At 42.8% G+C, this 19,539-nt stretch overlaps 2 protein-coding genes across 5 annotated transcripts in view; one reads left to right on the top strand and one right to left on the bottom strand.

Moving 5' to 3' along the window:
* The window catches only part of G3BP2 (G3BP stress granule assembly factor 2), an 82,554-nt gene extending 74,410 nt beyond the window's left edge, over positions 1–8,144 (bottom strand). The window contains exons 1-3 of one of the 3 annotated variants that reach the window (XM_055384511.2): positions 7,895–8,144; positions 7,675–7,795; positions 4,495–4,587 (exon numbers count right to left, since the gene is read on the bottom strand). In XM_055384511.2, coding sequence (XP_055240486.1) covers positions 4,495–4,572 — 78 coding nt within the window. In that variant the 5' untranslated portion in view covers positions 4,573–4,587; positions 7,675–7,795; positions 7,895–8,144. The remainder of the gene's footprint in view (positions 1–4,494; positions 4,588–7,674; positions 7,796–7,894) is intronic. The other 2 variants (XM_055384512.2, XM_055384510.2) reach the window with 2 other exon arrangements.
* USO1 (USO1 vesicle transport factor) overlaps positions 8,085–19,539 on the top strand; it is a 92,221-nt gene continuing 80,766 nt past the window's right edge. Inside the window, exon 1 of one of the 2 annotated variants that reach the window (XM_031010465.2) lies at positions 8,085–8,504. In XM_031010465.2, the coding sequence (XP_030866325.1) occupies positions 8,439–8,504 (66 nt within the window). In that variant the 5' untranslated portion in view covers positions 8,085–8,438. The remainder of the gene's footprint in view (positions 8,505–19,539) is intronic. The other variant, XM_031010462.3, reaches the window with a different exon arrangement.

Genomic DNA, 19,539 nt, shown 5'->3' on the forward strand with positions numbered 1-19,539 from the left:
TGTCCTGAAAAGGTCATGTGTGTAGGTATTGGAGGTGGGGAGAGGGCAGTGGGAAGGGCAAGTTGGAGCTTTTCTAGTTCTTTTTTTTCCCCTGGAGACACAGTCTTGCTCTGTCACTCAGGCTGGAGTGCAGTGGTGCAATCTCAGCACACTGCAACCTCCGCCTCACAGGTTCAAGAGATTCTTGTGTCTCGGCCTCCCAAGTAGCTAGGATTACAGGCACGTGCCATGATGCCCAGCCAGCTAATTTTTTGTATTTTTAGTAGAGATGAGGTTTCACCATGTTGGCCAGGCTAGTCTCAAACTCTTGAGCTCAGGTGATCTGCCCACCTCAGCCTCCCAAAGTGCTGGAATTACAGGCGTGAGCCACCACACCCGGCCCTCTTCTAGTTCTTGTTTTTTTTGTTGTTTTTTGTTTTTTTTTGTTGTTGTTGTTGTTGTTGTTGTTGGAGACAGAGTTTCCCTCTTGTCACCCAGGCTGGAGTGCAGTGGCGCGATCTCCGCTCACCGCAACCTCCGCCTCCCAGGTTCAAGCGATTCTCCTGCCTCAGCCTCCCGAATAGCTGGGATTACAGGCATGCACCACCATGCCCAGCTAATTTTGTATTTTTAGTAGACACGGGGTTTCTCCATGTTGGTCAGGCTGGTCTCGAACTCCCAATCTCAGGTGATCCACCCGCCTTGGCCTCCCAAAGTGCTGGGATTACAGGCGTGAGCCACTGTGCCCGGCCTCTTCTAGTTCTTTATACCACCCACAACTAGTATGGTGTTCGTGCGATCCTGTAAGGAAGCATCAGGGGACAGAGGCCAAAGAGAAGACTTCTCTTCTTTGCCTCTTTGTACTTACAATCTTCTCATCTTCCATCCCTCTGCCCATGGACTCCTAAGCTACTGGCAGAAAATTATGTCCACACCCAACTACCCCTCCTTTTCCCAAACCACCTGCCTATGCCAGTTCTGGACTCTCTACATAACATCTGCAGGTTACTGAGTCCATCCTGATTATCTCCCTAGTGTATTTGTCAATCACAGGCCATTGGCATCTTAAAGTCAACTTCATTAAAAAACTGGAATTATGGCCGGGCATGGTGACTCATGCCTATAATCTCAGCACTTTGGGAGGCTGAGGCGGGTGGGTCTCCAGGAGTTCGAGAGCAGCCTGGGCAAGATGGTGAAACCCCATCTCTACAATAAAATAAAACAAAAATTAGCTGGGTGTGGTAGTGCACACCTGTAGTCCCAGCTACGCAGGAGGCTGAGATGGGAGGATCGCTTGAGCCTGGGAGAAAGGGGTTGCAGAGAGGGGACCTTGGAAGTGTGGGCTGACTTTGGAAAGTTTTGGTCCAGGTCAGCTACCATCTGCTGGCCTGGAGGCCCAGTCTGATCTCAAGAGACAACTCTGTCACTCCCTCCCGCCACAAATACTTGCTTGGGGCATAGCCTCAGGCAAATGACAGAGATCAGCTGCCAACTACTCTAAAATCATAGCTTGCTGGGAAGTTGGCAATGACTCCATTAAAATCATCTTAAGCTTACATGGAATCTTCGCATCACCCAATGCGAACTTCAAAGGCTTTGGTCTAGCTATCGAATGGGACAGTAAAGACTGCAACCCTACCCTGGCTATTCAGGACATACTTGTTCAGCTGGCTTGAGGTGGTGGGGGAGAGACAATGGTGTTGGGAGGTAACAGTCAAATTCTCCACAAGAAACAGTGCTAGGGCCTGGATCTGATAAACTTGTCCCTCGATAAACAGTTTTATAAAAAGTCCTTTGGCCAGGCATGGTGGCTCATGCCTGTAATCCCAGCACTTTCGGAGGCTGAGGCGGGTGGGTCACGAGGTAAGGAGATCGAGACCATCCTGGCCAACACGGTGAAACCCCGTCTCTACTAAAAATACAAAAATTAGCTGGGTGTGCTGGCACGCACCTATAATCCCAGCTACTTGGGAGGCTGAGGCAGAATAGCTTGAACCTGGGAGGCAGAGATTGTAGTGAGCCAAGATCGCATCACTGCACTCCAGCCTGGAGACAGAGTGAGACTCCGTCGCAAAAAAAAATTACAAATAAAATAAATAAATAAATAAAAATTAAAAGTCCTTTGGAAATGAAAATGGGATTTCCTAATTTAGGTGTTTCTTCTTTTCTTTTTTTTTTTTTTTTTAGGTGTTTCATAAGTAATTCTGCTTATTGTATTTTCTTAAAAATGGAAACACACCTGGGTTATACTTTCTTTAAAAAAAGGGTATAGATTTGCTTGCTGATTTAAGTACAATGCAATGTCAAATTACGTTTATTAAATAATGTAACATGATCTTTTGAATCTTTACAGAGGCAGAACTTATGCTAGCATACACTAGTGATAATGCTGGAAAAATAATTTCAAAAAAAACTGGCAAGCAGTTTAAGTACGTTAGGGGATACAGTGAGCATGTATTGTTTTTCTTATCCTGATAAACATTCTCCTGGCATACTATTCCAGATTTCCTAGGAGGAATGTGAATGTCCCTGTTCCCCAGCTCCTACGCCATATGCTTTGAGATGAGATGAAGACTTCTACTCCTTGCTTTAGAGGTGGGAATGTGACTCAAGGCCAATCAGAACATCTCAAACCTTAAACTACAGGAATTGGCTCACCACGTAGGCATGCGACCCAATCAGGTTCAATGAGTCACAAGGAGACTTTTGCTGGGACTCTTAGGAGAGAGGTTGGGAGTCTTTGATGAACTTGGGCCTAGGATACTAGGACTATAGGTCCTGGCAGCCATCTTGCCCCGCATGGAGCCAGAGAAAAAAAAACAAAAACAGTTAAGGAGAGCAGAGTCCAGAAATAGTGGAAACCCAGATCACAGGGAAATTGGCTTGATACCCCAGATTAAGCCTCATCTGAAATAACAGACTTCTCAGTAACATGAGCTAGTAGGGCTGGAGTTGAAGACTTACAGGGTAATATCTTTAAACGTTCAGTTGTTAAGAAATTGATAATACCGAAGACGATCAGGGTCTCCACTCTAATCATTATTGAGTACTTACTATGTTTCAAGTACTAAGTAATATGAACGTTACAGATATTATCTAATAAAATCCCAAAAACCACCACAGGAGGCAACAATTACCATTCCTTTAAAAAAAAGTAAAGCAGGAACTCTGGGCTCTATAGCATGTGAGACATCTCAACTATTCCAAGTCCTTACCTTGGTCTCATTTCTTTTTTGAGACGGAGTTTCGCTCTTGTTGCGCAGCCTGGAGTGCAATGGCAAGATCCTGGCTCACTGCAACCTCCGCCTCCCAGTTTAAGCGATTCTCCTGCCTCAGCCTCCCGAGTAGCTAGGATTACAGACATGCACCACCACGCTCGGCTAATTCTGTATTTTTGGTAGAGACGGGATTTCTCCATGTTGGTCGGGCTGGTCTCAAGCTCCCGACCTCAGGTGATCCACCCGCCTCGGCCTCCCAAAGTGCTGGGATTACAAGGGTGAGTTACCGTGCCCGGCCTGGTCTCATTTCTTATCTCCTGAGAGAGGTAGCTGTCCAACATTTTAGCCTCTGAATCTTTTTGTTCAAGCGAAACAGGAAGTATAAACAAATGAAACCAATCAAATGGAGCAGGATGGTGGGGCCCAGAACCCTTCTTTTTTTTTTTTTTTTTTGAGAAAGGGTCTCACTCCGTCACCTGGGCTGGAGTGCAGTGGCACAATCTTGACTCACTGCAACTTCAAGCAATTCTCATGCCTCAGCCTCCTGCGCATAGCTGGAATGATAGGCCACCACGCCCAGCTACCAAAACCTTCTTTCTTGGACTCTCCTCTCCCAAGGATTCCCTAAGGCTTTTAAAAATATTTTGAGGGCGCTGGGGCGGTGGCTCATGCCTGTAATCCCAGCACTTTGGGAGGCCGAGGCGGGCGGATCACGAGATGAGGAGATCAAGACCACGGAGAAACTCCGTCTCTACCAAAAATACAAAAAATTAGCTGGGCGCGGTGGCGGGCGCCTGTAGTCCCAGCTACTCCAGAGGGTGAGGCAGAATGGCGTGAACCCAGGAGGCGGAGCTTGCAGTGAGCTGAGATCGCGTCACTGCACTCTAGCCTGGGCGACAGAGCGAGACTCCGTCTCAAAAAAAAAAAAAAAAAAATATTTTGAGGGCTGGGCGCGGTGGCTCACGCACTTTGAGAGGCTGAGGCAGGCGGATCATAAGGTCAGGAGATCGAGGCCATCCTAACTAACACGGTGAAAACCTGTCTGTACTAAAAATACAAAAAATTAGCCAGGCATGGTGGCATGTGCCTCTATTCCCAGCTACTTGGAAGGCTGAGGCAGGAGAATCGCTTGAACCCGGGAGGCCGAGGTTGCAGTGAGCCGAGATCACGCCACTACACTCTAGCCTGGGTGACAGAGCGAGGCTCCATCTCAAAATAAATAAATAAATAAATAAATAAATAAATAAATAAATAAATAAATACAAATATTTTGAAGCCTGGGGCAGTTGGCTCACACCTGCAATCCCAGTATTTTGGGAGGCTGAGGCAGGAGAATAGCTTGAGGCCGGGAGTTTGACATCAGTCTGGGTAACATAGCAAGACTTCATCTCTACAAAAAAAAAAAAAAAAAAAATTAGCCAGGCATGATGGTGTGCACCTGTAGTCCTAGCTACTCAGCAGGCTAAGGCAGGAAGAGCTCTTGAACCCAGGAGTTCCAGGATGTATGTGCCACCACGCCGAGCTAATTTTGTATTTTTAGTAGACAACGGGGTTTCTCCATGTTGGTCAGGCTGGTCTGGAACTCCCAACTTCAGGTGATCCATCCACCTCACCCTCCCAAAGTGCTGGGATTACAGGCGTGAGCCACCTCGCCCAGCCTCAACTAGTCTTTTTTTTTTTTTTTTTTTTTTTGGGACAGGGTCTCACTCCATCCTCCCAGCTGGAATGCAGTGGCACAATCATGGCTCAATGCAGCCTTGATCTCCCAGGCTCCAGCGATCCTCCCACACCCTCCCAAGTAAGTGGGACTACTGGCTGGGAATACAGGCGCATGCCACCATGCTCAGCTAATATTTTATTTTTCGTAGAGACAGGGTTTTGCCACATTGCCCAGGCTGGTGTTGAACTCCTGAGCTTAAATGATCCTCCCACCTTGGCCTCCCAAAGTGCTGGGATTATAGCCATGAGCTACGTCTTTAAAAACCTATATACGATACTGAAGGGGCTTATAACCTAGCAAAATAATAAATAAATAAAAACCTATATATGATAGATTTCAAATACAAATGATCATTTATATTTATCCTCCCAAGCAGGCATAGACAACATTCCACCTTACTACCACCCCAACTAAAAAACAATCTTATGCAATTATATTTCGTTGTTTTTGCGAGTTTTCCACTAGAAAGTTAAGTGGGCCACTGAAAAAAGCAATTTGAAAAAATGAATTTCAAACCAATGAATTTTGTTCGTTGATCTATTGTCAGGTTTGGTTTAGAAAAAGATCATTCTTAATTTTGATTATATGTATTTTAATGATTCATAGGACTCTTATCCTGAATGCTTAGATTTATGAAAGCCAGAAGTATTAACAGTGCAAGTCAGGCCGTCACAATTTGTTCAAGTTTTCTCTTCCTTTATTAACTCAGGTAGTTCCTGAGCATCTACCATATTAAAGGAATTATACTAGATGATTAAAGGATGCAAACAGGAATACAACACAGTCCCTGACTTTTCTCCCTCTACAAAATCAGTAGAAGTGGATTAATATGTAACTCTTCCTCTGAAATAAGGAGTCTATTTCATGGTTGTTCTGTAGTGACAATGCCTCGGGGATCCCACCTTCATCACCTTTGCACCTAACTGTCCATCACTCCTGTGCAGGGGATGCTGCTGGGGAAGAAAACAGGTCAAATGCAGGGAAAATTCATAGTAAGCTGTTACTACCACACTCACGAAAGTATAGTAACCTACTTTACTCACTGAAGTACAGTAACCTACTGTACCCACCAAAGTTTAAAACAAAACAGGACATTTGACAAGGCTGGTGCCTTTAAACAACTTTGCTAAAATGTCAAGGCACTCTTTTTAATTTTTAAATAAGAGGAGTAATAGACATTTGTGGCCCACTCCATCTATGAGCCTCATTCCTGATGATGGGGTAGAGTGAGGTTCAGGGACAAGGTAAAGTGAGGTTCAGGGAGGGGTGAGGCTTAGGGGCTTAAGTGAAGTTCTTTGCATGCATTTCTTAGTAACAAAAATGCTGAGTAATTTACTGGTTACTTTTTTTAGGCTGCAACAAAATGCTCCCATGGAAAATGTCTACGGTAAAATGTCAAGTGTATAGCTTTAAAGCAGAGGACAATGCTTAGCGCACAGTATTTTTGGCAGTATGACCCCACCATTCTCCAAGTTGCCCAGGCTTAAAACGTTGGCACTAGGAAACACATAGCCTATGATGTCTTCCCTACAATTTCACTTTACAGATTAAAAAAAGGGAACCTCCTCTTAGTATAATATTCATATATTCTTTCAATGATTTATTCATTTATCCATCAATATCACCTTTTATGAGACAGTGGTAAGCAACAGAGATATAAAATGAATAACATAGTCCTGCCCTTAACAGTTTGGTTTAGCAAGCATTTATTGAATGTACACCATATACAGTATCAATAACTGCAAAGTGCTAACATATAGATGTGTACCTACATTTTAGGGAAAGCTTTCAAGAATGATGTCAGAGTTGAGTCTTAAGGAATTAGCAGGAGTTTGCTTGATGAAGAGAAAGGAAGGGAAGGGCATATCCAGGTCTGAGAAAAATGCCCAGAGTATGTGGGGGAGGCAGGAGCTGAAAAAGTAGGCAGGAGCCAAATCATAACAGGCCTGTATGACAAACTAAGGAGTTTGGACTTTATTCTGGACAGAATGGGGAACAACTGGAGGATTTTAAGAGGAGTGACATGAACAGATGTTTTGTTGTTGTTAGTCTCACCCAAGGATGGACTGGAGATTGGACTGGAAGGAAGTCAGGGCTAAATGCAGACAAACTAATTAGGAGACTGTTGCTGTCATCTCAATGAGAAATGATGAGAAGAACATAATCTATGTCACAGGCACAGAGGATGGAGAGCAGAAGACCTATTTGAGAAATATTCTATAAATAGAAATGATAGGACATGACTATTGATTGGACATGTGTGGGTGGAAAGCCAGAGTCTAAGATTCTTCCCAGCTTCCTCTGTCTAGCTTAGGCAATTATTTGGACAGTGGTACTACTGAGCACGGCACGCACACAGTAGAAGCAGCATATTGACTTTTTTTCTTTAAGGGAGGCAGGGGAAGATGACGAGTTCAATTTTAAATGCTGAATCTGAGACCTGTGGGGAATCCAAGGGGAGAGGTGCATGAGTCAGTTAGCTAACTAAACCTGTGCTTTTTAGCCTCAAGAAATTTACAAGACTATTCCAGAAGCATGTGTACTGACAACCTCACTGCCAAAGGAACAGGCATACCAATTAGAGAAAATGACAATTTTTCATGTTTAAAAAAAACTGAAAACACAGGGGTTGAGAGTTAATAACGAAACATTATGTTACTTGCCAAACTGACACAGCAGAACAATGTATTTCTCTAGTAAGCTAAATGTAGGGTTTGATGGGTTTCCTCCTGACGACACTTGAAAATAGAGGTGTACCTGGTGTTTAGATCTAGGAATTCCTTTCAGCAGGTTTGAAGAGCAAGAGCTGAGAAATGCGCCCTCCAGTGGCAGTGGAATGAGGGGTGTCTAGTAACCCTTTTTACCACCAAACAAAGCCCTGTAAAGAAATGCAATTTACCGGGATCAGAAAGCCACAACGCTGGTACCAGTAAACCGTCAAACCAAGCGAACCCTCTCAGGGGCCAGGAAGCCTTACCTGTCACGTTGGCCAAAGGAAAATTTCACTTTCGACTCAACAAAATAAGACCTCAGATTTGATAGCTTGCAGTAAGTCCCGCTTGGCGACGATTAAACACCCTGCAAGTCGAAACGCGTAGTCTAATCAAATCCTCTCCAGCCTGCAGGGCCGGGCTTCGACCACGTGGGTGGCTGCGGCCAGCAGGATCAATCCGCGAAGGGCGGGGGTAGGAGGCGTGCCCCTGCGGCGGGAGGCGGGGCCTGCGCAGTGGGTGGGGCTTCGGCGGAACCTAGCTAAGAGGTTCCTCTCGCCTCCGCTCCCCTTTTGCCTTCAACCTTCGAGCCGCCACGTAATGCCACGTCCCCGCGCATGCGCATCTTGGCCGCTGCTGGCGGCTGTTTCCGGGCTTAGAGGGCTGGAGTGGCCGCCGAGTTGGAGGCGGTGGTGGCATCAGTAGGAGAGTGTAGAGTGCGGGATTGGGGGCCAGGCCCTGCGGAGGGCGGGGGAAGTTGTCTTCTTTTTTTTCCGGAGGGGCCGGTAAACCTGGTGGCTGAACGGCAAGATGAATTTCCTCCGCGGGGTAATGGGGGGTCAGAGTGCCGGACCCCAGCACACAGAAGCCGAGACGGTGAGAGGAGCAGCGGGTCTGGGACTTGGGAAGGGGTCCGGGCAGGGACGGGGACGGAGCATTCGGAGACCCGAAGGTCACCTCCAGCGTCCCACCATGGAGGGGGGATCCACATGCCGCCTCCCCCTTTGCCCTCCTTCCGCTCCTGAAATCCCAGAGTTATTCAATCACGCCCCCAGCTCAGTCCCCATTGCTGCCGTTCGGCCGGACTGACGGCGGCCGCGCCCCGCAGCTCTGTAGGCCCCGAAGCTCGGGCTAGGACAGTGGTCCGCAGGTGGTACCGCACGGGAAGGGACGGATCCGCGGCCGAGCTGGCCCGAACTGCCTCCCACGCCACTCGGGGCCGTGGGCCCCTCCCTCTTTCTCTTTCGCCTGTGTCTGCACTGGCCGAGAGGAGCCTGAAGTCCTGCGCTCTCCCTCGCAGTCTGAAACTGGGGTGTTGGGGATAACTGCGAGAAGGTGTAAAACCCAGCTGTTGGTGAGAGCATTTGGCTAAGAATAAAACGATATTCTTTGAAGGACAAATCCACCTGCTCCTGTCCCATCAACTGGAAGAGCGGTCGTTCTGCCTGGTGTTGTTTGTTCAGATCCCGCTTTTCGGGCTCACCCAAATATATATCATTTGGCAAATGCTACCTTGAACGTAGTAGGGATCTTAGGCGCTCAAACTGCTTTGGGCACACGTCCACCGCTTTCTGCCTGAACTCCTAATGACATGATTTGCGGCGTTATTTAAAAAAAAAAAAAAAAAAAAAAGGTTAGCCGCTGAAAACATTATTTAATAGTTGCTTAGATTCTAGGTTTAGAATACACTTATTTTGAAGTTTGGTTAGTGTTTAATGGAATCGAGGGTGTATGCCTTTTTGAAATAAACTTTTTATTTGAGAAGAATTTTAGATCTACATAAAAGAGACTAAGTATAACACTTTAATGGCTAACTTTGTTAATGGGATCCTGAGGGATAATATAGTAGCTTTCATTTGTCAAGCTCTTACCTTGTGCTAGGTTCTGTGCTGAGCTCTTTATATTCCACATTATGCTTTAATCGTTAACTACCCTGCAAGATAGGTGAGAGTATTCTCACCTTAAAAGTCAAAAAATGAGACTGAGAGGGGTGAAGTAGGCCGGACGCGGTGGCTCACGCCTCTAATCCCAGCACTTTGGGAGGCTGAGGCCGGCGGATCACCTGAGGTCGGGAGTTCGAGACCAGCCTGACCAACATGGAGAAACCCCGTCTCTACTAAAAATACAGAATTAGCCGACCGTGGTGGCACATGCCTGTAATCCCAGCTACTCGGAAGGCTGAGGCAGGAGAATCGCTTGAACTCGGGAGGCGGAGGTTACGGTGAGCAGAGATCGTGCCATTGCACTCTAGCCTGGGCAACAAGAGCGAAACTCTGTCTCAAAAAAAAAAAAAAAAAGGGGGTGAAGTAACTTGACCAATGTCACACTGCTAGTAATAGAGCCAGGATTCAACCAAGAGGTACCTTACTTCAAAGCCTTCACTTTATTGCTCATGCCTGTATTTCAATACTTTTTGAGAACTTTATATAGTATTACTAAAATTAACTGCAGCTAGTCGCAGTGACACAGGCCTATAATCCCAGCTAAGGGGATGCTAAGCCAGGAGGATCGCTTGAGCCCAGGAGTTTGAGACTAGCCTGGGCAGCATGAAGAGACGCCATCTCAAAAAAAAAAATAATAACTGCGCAGGTCTGGTTAGAATTGTTTAAAGCATAAGATGAAAGCTGGTAAATCTGTTTCTTTCATTTGAAAATCACTTTTCTGTCTCTCACTGTAACACGCGCACACATTTGGCTTCACTCATCCATTCCCACTTGGCAACAAGGCAGCCTGAGCTACCCTACTAGAAGATCATGTTCTGTCTAGATTACCAGAGTCATACCATAATCACAGCCCACCACTTTTTTGTCTGATATTTGTGTTTGTGGCACCAGGTTATGAAATATGGTTTATTACAGCTTGCTTTGTGGAGTTAGACTTTGATTTGAATCCTGGCTTTCCACCTCTGATTGGATTGGATATGTAAGAGATAGCTAATACCCTCTAAGTAAAATGAGGAAAATGCCTGCTTTTTAGGATGTAATGAAGATTAAGTGAAATAAGTAGAAAGAGACTGGCACTTAGTAGATGTATAATGAGAGGTAATTTTTACTATGTGTGGGTTGAACGAAGAATACCCTTTCCTGTTTTTGTTATTATTGGCCTTGTCACAGTGACTTCTGTAGAAAAGATGGAATAGAATTCACAGTGTATAGGATTTTAAAGCTAGAAAGTCCCAGATAGAGCCTCTTCATTTTATAGGCACAGAGCACTAAAGTAGCTTGCACAAGGTTGAAGAGTTGGAGCTAGAACATTTTGATCTTGCCACTGTGGATGGAACAACATAGTTTTTATATCACAATTTCAAAGTGAAACTTGAGTATCACTTGCGTATGTTGTATATATAAACTGAAAGGGTCCTTTCTTGTTCTTGCCTAACTTTGAGTATGTACATTTAAAATTGGAAAAGTAATTTGTCTTCTATTTTTTTTAATCACCTCCACAATAAAGCAATTTGCCTTCTGAAAATTATTATTCTGAGGTACAGTATGAATAAAATTTGTTTCACTATTTCGTTCCACCAGGAAGTACAACAGGTAAAAGGGGTCATGGATTACTAATTTAGAAGTATTTATAGAGCATCAGTGGAGTGTATATACAATTTTAGATGTTTTAATTGATGATTTAGTCTGGCCAGGATATTTGAGTTACCAGAGCTTGGAACCCCTAGCTTCTATATTATTATTTATTATTTTGTAGTTTTTTCCATTTCTGCAAAATTAAATTTTTTTCATGGTGGCTTTCCATCTTTCTTGCTTTTTCTAACATCTTTTTTCCAATGGAAGGGCTCTTTTCTTTGTCTGAATTAGACCTGTTATTTAAATTCATCATCAGCGCCTCCCCTAATCTGTACTTTCCCCCAGCACATTTCAGATGCTTTTTCCTTTCTGAGCTACCTTTACATTTTAACTACAGTGTGCATATATCTTATTCCTTCTAGACTCTTAAAGTGTCTTTAGGGCAGGGTTCATAATGTATTTTAATCTTTGTTTTTCCACAGTAGTAGATGCCCAGTAAATACTTGTGAAATGAATTAATTATAGTTTTATTTGAAAGAAATCACAGATCTGTAATCATAGCAACTTACGTTACTAGGTACTAAAACACTTTTTAAAGACTAGAAACTGAAGTTCTCAAATGAAGTTCATTGTGTCAAGCTTTTTACTTAAGGGATTTTTTCATATTTACTAAATGCTTTGACTGCTTTCTTGTTTTTTTTTTCTTATTGAATTTAAGTATCTTTTAAATGTGTGAGAGTTATGTGATTGATTGTATAGTATCTAGCTTTTCATACTCTTAGTTAAGAGTAACTTTGGACTGATATTAAGATGTTCTTCAGGCCGGGGGCTCACGCCTGTAATCCCAGCACTTTGGGAGGCCAAGGCAGATGGAGCACCTGAGGTCAGGAGTTTGAGACCAGCCTGGCCAACATGGTGAAACCCTGTCTCTACTAAAAATACAAAAATTAGCTGGGCGTGGTGGCACATGCCTATAATCTCAGCTACTCAGGAGGCTGAGGCAGGAGAATCGAGGCGGAGGTTGGCAGTGAGCAACCACTGAGTGGTTAAGATTGTGCCACTGCATTCCAGCCTGGGTGAGAGAGTGAGACTGTCTCAAAAAGAAAGATGTTCTTCAGAACCTGTCAAGTAGTAAATGTTTTATCATAGGATAGTCAATTCTATAAAGTACTGGATATTTTAAATCCAGAATTTCATCCACATTAAACTTTTTCTGTTTTAGAGTCATGTACTTTTGTTTTCGTTTTTGTTTTTGTTTTTGTTTTGTTTTGTTTTGAGACAGAGTCTCGCTCTGTGGCCCAGGCTGGAGTGCAGTGGTGCAATCTTGGCTCACTGCAAGCTCCGCCTCCCGGGTTCACGCCATTCTTCTGCCTCAGCCTCCCAAGTAGCTGGGACTACAGGTGTCTGCCACCGCGCCAGCTAATTTTTGTATTTTTAGCGGAGATGGGGTTTCACCATGTTAACCAGGATGGTCTCGATCTCCTGACTTCGTGATCCACCCACCTTGGCCTCCCAAAGTGCTGGAATTACAGGTGTGAGCCACCGCGCCCAGCCCCAGAGTCATGTACTTTTACATTTCATTTCTCTTTTTTACTTGACACTGATTTCTGGTGATTGAAGCCTCTTTAGCCTTGACACAGTTTGCTGGGTGCACATTATTATAGTACAAATCCTACTCATGCTTTTGTTTTTTAGTTTTCTCTTTTTCCCTAACCACTAGACCACCAGGGACTTCATGCTTTTGAATGTAAGCTTATGTGTGCTTAGTGTTATATCTGCCTTCTATCTAGCACCTTTTTTTTGGGTAGGGGGGTGGGGTACGAAGTCTCGCTCTGTCGCCCAGGCTGGAGTGCAGTGACATAATCTCGGCTCACTGCAGCCTCCGCCTCCTGGGTTCAAGCAGTTCTCCTGGCTCAGTCTCCTGAGCAGCTGGGACTACAGGCGCACGCCACCACACCAGGCTAATTTTTTTGTATTTTAGTAGAGACAGGGTTGCACTGTGATGCCCAGGCTGGTCTTGAACTCCTGAGCTCAGGCAGTCTGCCCGCCTCGGCCTCTCAAAGTGCTAGGATTATAGGCGTGAGCCACTGCGCCCAGCCCCCAGCTTGTACCTTTTTTAAAGCTAGTTTCTTGAAAATTCCAAGCAAGCGTTAACTACATTTGATGATGAATCATAGAGGCATTTTCTGTTCTCAAGTTGGACCCCGAGACATGAAAGTTGCTAATGTCCAGAAAAAGTATACAGAATTAGAACATTGTTATGGGGTCTCTTTCCAGATCAAACTTTCATCAGCTGTCTCAGAAAGCAGAAGGGCTAACAATATAAACACAGCCATATTTTCTTTTAATAAAAATTGTTATTAAAGAGTGTGGACTTAAATTTAGACATAGTTTTCGTTTAGTCAAGCACATTTTATACCATGTTACTATAAATGTGTAGTCTGAAATTCCTATTTGGGTTGACGTATTCTACATTAATAACCAGGTCAATGTCATAACTGGAATGTGTTTTCTCTCTTGGCCTGTTTTGCAATAACGATGTCGGAGAGAACTGTAATAATGATTTGTGTTTTGGTCATTTCTATATCGAAGCACTCTTTTTAAGTAGGGCCTATTGAATACTACATGGCTTTTTGGAAGGTTAATTTTGTAGATTATGTAGGGTTCATTTAAAAGTTAGAATCATTTAAATTTTACATGCCGTAGCATTACCAAGGTATGCTTCAAAAAATTTGAATAGATGTCCATGAAAAAATTTTGTCAGCAAAGTGTGTGCAACGACCACTAACAAAGAAAAAACCTCTAATATTTATGCAAGGTTTTGTAAGCAGGCACTGTGTTATAGTTTCAGATATTTTTAAAATGTAGATAAAAAGTAAGCTGTTTGCCAAATTTATCTGACCAGACCTTTTTTTTTTCCTCTAGGGAACTTTGTTATCTATTATTTTGAGAAGCATACTTAGGGAAAAATTGTCCAAGAGGATATATAATTCTGATGCCTTTTTCTTTATTTTCGTTTATTTCATTAAAAACATTACTCTTGAATCTGATTAGGAAAGAATATTAGAATTCCTTATATACATTTGTTGATAGCAAATACTGTTCCTCTTTTTATGTATTTACCTTTTATTATTTATTAATATTACTGCTTTGTACTCTGCTTTTTGTCTGTTGTAGGTAAAGTTATGCTTATTATTTTTATATCTCAGGCAGAAGTGCCATAAACATTTTTTGTGTCAAAAGTTATTCACCATTAATTTGAAAACTTTTTTTTTTTTTTTTAAAGAGACAGGCTCACAATATGTTGCCCAGGCTGGTCTTGAACTCCTGACCTCAAACAATCCTCCTATCAGCTTCCCAAAGTGCTGGGATTACAGAAAAACTTTTGTGGTGTTAGATTTTGAGATGCTAGCATTTGTGATAGGTTATTTGGTAGACATGTTTCATTATGACCCCTTGCTTAAAAGGATGTCCTTTTGAAAAGCATAGTTCATTTATGGGAAAGAGCATGGAGAATAAATGAAGCAGTATATTACTTGGCTGACTTAAGGTAACTATAATGGAAATGGATTCATTGGATTTGTCTACAAAGAGACTTGTGTTTGATTTTTTAATGTTCCCACATCTCTTTTTATAGATTATAATAATTTAGGTCATATGAAGATAAGATTTGCTTTTGCTGTTTTAATTAAGTCTTCTCAGTAACAGAGTTAAATTTAAAACAAATTTCTGGGCCAGGCCTGGTGGCTCACGCCTGTAATCCCAGCACTTTGGTAGGCTGAGGCGGGTGGATCACCTGAGGTCAGGAGTTTGAGACCAGCCTGGCCAACATGACGAAACCCTGTCTCTGCTAAAAATACAAAAATTAGCTGGACATGGTGGCAGGTGCCTGTAATCCCAGCTATTAGGGAGGCTGAGGCAGGAGAATCACTTGAACCCAGGAGGTGGAGGTTACAGTTAGCCAAGATCGCGCCACTGCACTCTAGCCTGGGCAATGGAGTGAGACTCCGTCTCAAAAAAAAAAAAATGACTTTTGTAATCTAAAACAATAATATTTGTATTTCATCTAAAACGTAAGTGAATTGACTATTAGCATGAATTATTTGTCTTACAGTTAGGTAAATTCTGTTTTAGGAAGGTACAACTATGTTTTAAACTTCAAGGTAAGATTATATCATAAAATTAAATCAATATTAGGTGCTTGACAAATATTTGTTGGATAAATGATTGATTGGTTAGAGTTAGCATTTTAATTGCCATTCCTGTTCTTTATTTTTTCCTGTCAGTTAAGTAGTTACTGAATACTTAAAAAAAAGAATTGTGAAAAAATACTGCAAGCTGTATTACACTAGTGTCCTTTAATTTTTTTGCTTTTATATTTTTATGAACGATTAAACGTAAATTAGTATTGTTTCATAAGCAAATGTGTTTATGAAGATAAACATTTCTCTAAACAATATTTTTTCCCCATAACTTTAAAGTTTTAGAAGGTTACATGTGCAGGTTGTTACATGGGTAAATTGCCTGTTGCTAAGGTTTGATGTATAACCATCACCCAGGTGGTGAGGATGGTACCTGATGGGTAGTTTCTTAACTCTTGCCCCCTCTCCCACCTTCCCCCCGTTGTTGTCCCCAGTGTTGACTGCTCCCATCTTTAGGTCCGTGCTTACTCATTGTTTAGCTCCCACTTGTAAGTGAGGAAATGCAGTATTTGGTTTTCTGTTCCTATATTAATTCGCTTAGGATAATGGCTACCAGCTGCATCTATGTTGCTGCAAAGGGCATGATTTTGTTCTTTTTTCATGGCGACATAGTATTCCATGGCATATATGTACTGCATTTTCTTTATCCAGTCCACTATTGATGGACACCTAGGTTGACTCCACATCTTTGCAGTTGTGAATAGTGCTCCAGTGAATATGCAAGTGCATATGGCTTTTTGATAGAATGATTTATTTTTCTTTATTTTCGCTTATTTCATTAAAAACATTATAATTGAAATGAATATTAGCATGGATTATTTTAGTCTTACAATAAATAGTCATAGTTACTGGACGCAGTGGCTCAAGCCTGTAATCCCAGCACTTTGGGAGGCTGAGGTGGGCAGATCACGAGGTCAGGAGATCGAGACCATTCTGGCCAACATGGTGAAACCCCGTCTCTACTAAAAATACAAAAATTAGCTGGACATGGTGGCACCTGTGCCTGTAATCCCAGCTACTTGGGAAGCTGAGGCAGGAGAATCACTTGAACCAGGGAGTTGGAGGTTGCAGTGAGCCAAGATCGCGCCACTGCACTCCAGCCTGGCGACAGAGCGAGATTCCATCTAAAAAAAAAAAAAGTCATAGTTGGGGGAGTTCTGTTTTAGGAATGTTTTAAGCTTCATGAAGATAAGGTTATATCATAAAATCATGTCTGTAGGGCCGGGTGCAGTGGCTCATGCCTATAATCTTAGCACTTTGGGAGGCCGAGGCGGGCAGATTACAAGGTCAGGAGTTCGAGACCAGCCTGGCCAATATGGTGAAACCCTGTCTCTACTACAAATACAAAAATTAGCCGGGCGTCGTGGCGGGCGCTTGTAGTCCCAGCTACTTGGGAGGCTGAGGCAGGAGAATAGCTTGAACCCAGGAGGCAGAGGTTGCAGTGAGCCGAGATCACACCACTGCAGTCCAGCCTGGGCAACACAGTGAGACTCTGTCTCAAAAAAAAAAATTAAAAAAATAAAGTAAGTCTGTATTAGCTGCATGACAAATATTTGTTGAAAAAATACAGTAGTGAGACTGCTGGGTCGAATGGTAGTTCTGTTTTAAGTTCTTTGAGAAATATCCCAACTGCTCTCTACAGTGACTGAACTAAAATTACATTCCCACCAACAGTATATAGCATTCCCTTTTCTCTATAACCTCTCTAACATCTGTTTTTTGTTTGTTTGTTTTGTCTTTTTAATAATAGTCATTCTGACTGGTGGGAGATGATATTTCACTGTGGTTTTGACTTGCATTTGTCAGATGATTAGTGGTGTGGAACATTTTTCCATATATTTCTTGCCTATGTATATGTATTGTTTGGAGAAGTGTCTGTTCATGTCCTTTGCCCATTTTTTAAGAGTTTTTGGTTTTTGCCTGTTGAATTAAGTTCCTTACAGATTCTGAATATTAGACCTTTGTCAGATGCATGGTTTGCAGATGTTTTCTCCCAAGTTATAAGTTGTTTGTTTACTCTGTTGATAGTTTCTTTTGCTGTGCAGAAGCTCTTTAGTATAATTAGGTCCCACTTGTCAATTTTTGTTTTTGTCACAATTGCTTTTGGGCACTTAGTCATAAATTCTTTGCGAAGGCCAATGTCCAGGATGATATCTCCTAGATTTTCTTCTAGGATTTTTTTTTTTTTTTTGAGTAGGAGTCTGGCCCTGTCATCCAGGCTGGAGTGAGTGCAATGGTGCGATCTTGGCTCAGTGCAACCTCTGCCTCCCGGATTCAAGCGATTCTCCTGCTTCAGCCTCCCAAGGAGCTGGGACTACAGATGCACACCACCACACCCAGATAATTTTTGTATTTTTAGTAGAGACAGGTTTCACCATGTTGGCCAGGATGGTCTTGATCTCCTGACCTCGTGATCCTCCCACCTTGACCTCCCAAAGTGCTGGGATTACAGGCGTAAGCCACCATGCCCAGCCTCTTCTCAGCTTTTTATAGTTTTAGGTCTTATATTTATGTCTTTAATCCATCTTGAGTTAATTTTTGTATATGGTAAAAGGTAAGGGCCCAGTTTCATTCTTCTGCATAAGGCTATCCAGTTATCCCAGCACCATTTATTGGATAGGTAGTCCTTTCTCCGTTGCTTGTTACTGTCAATTTTGTCAAAGATCAGATGGTTTTAGGTGTGTGGCTTTAGTTTTGGGTTCTCTATCCTGTTCCATTGCTCCATGTCTGTAATAGGCTGTTTTGGTTAGTGTAGCTTTGTAGTATAGTTTGAAGTGGGGTAGTGTGATTTTTTCCAGCTTTGTTCTTTTTGCTTAGGATTGCTTTGGCTGTTCAGGCTTTTTTGGTTCCATATGAATTTTAGAATAGTTTGTTCTAATTCTGTGAAAAATGACATTGGTAGTTTGACAGGAATAGCATTGAATCTGTAGATTGCTTCGGGCAGTATGGCTTTTTTTTTTTTTTTTTTTTTTTTGAATTAGAGCCTTGCTCTGTTGCCCAGGCTGGGGTGCAGTGGCACAATCTCAGCTCACTGCAACCTCTGTCTCCCGGGTTCAAGTGATTCTCCTGCCTCAGCCTCCCAAGTAGCTGGGATTACAGGCGCCCACCACCACACCCAGCCAATTTTTGTATTTTTAGTAGAAACAGGGTTTCACCATATTGGCCAGGCTGGTTTCAAACTCCTTGCCTCAAGTGATCCACCCGCCTCAGCCTCCCAAAGTGCTGGGATTACAGACATGAGCCACCATGCCCGGCCCCATTTTAACAATATTGATTCTTTGATCCATGAGCATGGGATGTTTTTCCAGTGGTTTGTATCACCTATTATTTCTTTCAGCAATGTTTTATAGTTCTCTTTGTAGAGACCTCCTTGGTTAGATGTATTCCAAGGTTTTGGGGGGTGTGTGTGTGTCTGTCTGTCTGTCTAGGGTAAATGGGATTGCATTCTTGATTTGGCTCTCAGCTTGAACGTTATTGATGTATAGAAATGCTACTGATTTTTGTGCATTGATTTTGTATCCTGAAACATTACTGAAGTCGTTTATCAGCTCTAGGTGCCTTTTAGTGGAACCTGTTGGGTTTTCCAGGTTTAGAATCATATTATTAGCAAAGAGATAGTTTGTCATTTTTTCCTATTCAGATGTCAATTCTTTCTCTTGCCTGATTGCTCTGATTAGGACTTCCTCCTTTAAATTTTAAGTGTACTTTCACCATCCTAGTTCTATGCTGTCTTCTTTTTAATCTTTTGATAGTTTTTCTTTTTTTGGAAACAGGGTCTCACTCTGTTGAACAGGCTGGAGTGCAGTGGTGTGATCACGTCTCACTTCAGCCTCAACCTCCTATACTCAAGCGACCTTCCCACCTCAGCCTCCTAAGTAGCTGGGACTACAGGTACAAGGCACCACGCTTGGCTGATTTTTAATTTTCTTGTAGAGACAGGGTCTTGCTATGTTGCCCAGGCTGGTCTTGAATTCCTGGACTCAAGTGATCCTCTCAAAGTGCTGGGATTGCAGCTATGAGCCCCTGCACCCAGCCAGTAGTTTTTCATTTTCACATTCCTCATCTCAGTTTTTTCTTTCCTAGTCACTCCTGTTCCCATTGTGTCTTTTTTGGTCATCTTTGTGTAGCAATGAATATAAATAAATAGCCCTATTGGCTAGCAAAAAATGTTTTTTTTAATTGACCGGTTGT

The sequence above is a fragment of the Gorilla gorilla genome, chromosome 3 (assembly GCF_029281585.2).
Source record: "Gorilla gorilla gorilla isolate KB3781 chromosome 3, NHGRI_mGorGor1-v2.1_pri, whole genome shotgun sequence".
Taxonomy (NCBI): domain Eukaryota; kingdom Metazoa; phylum Chordata; class Mammalia; order Primates; family Hominidae; genus Gorilla; species Gorilla gorilla.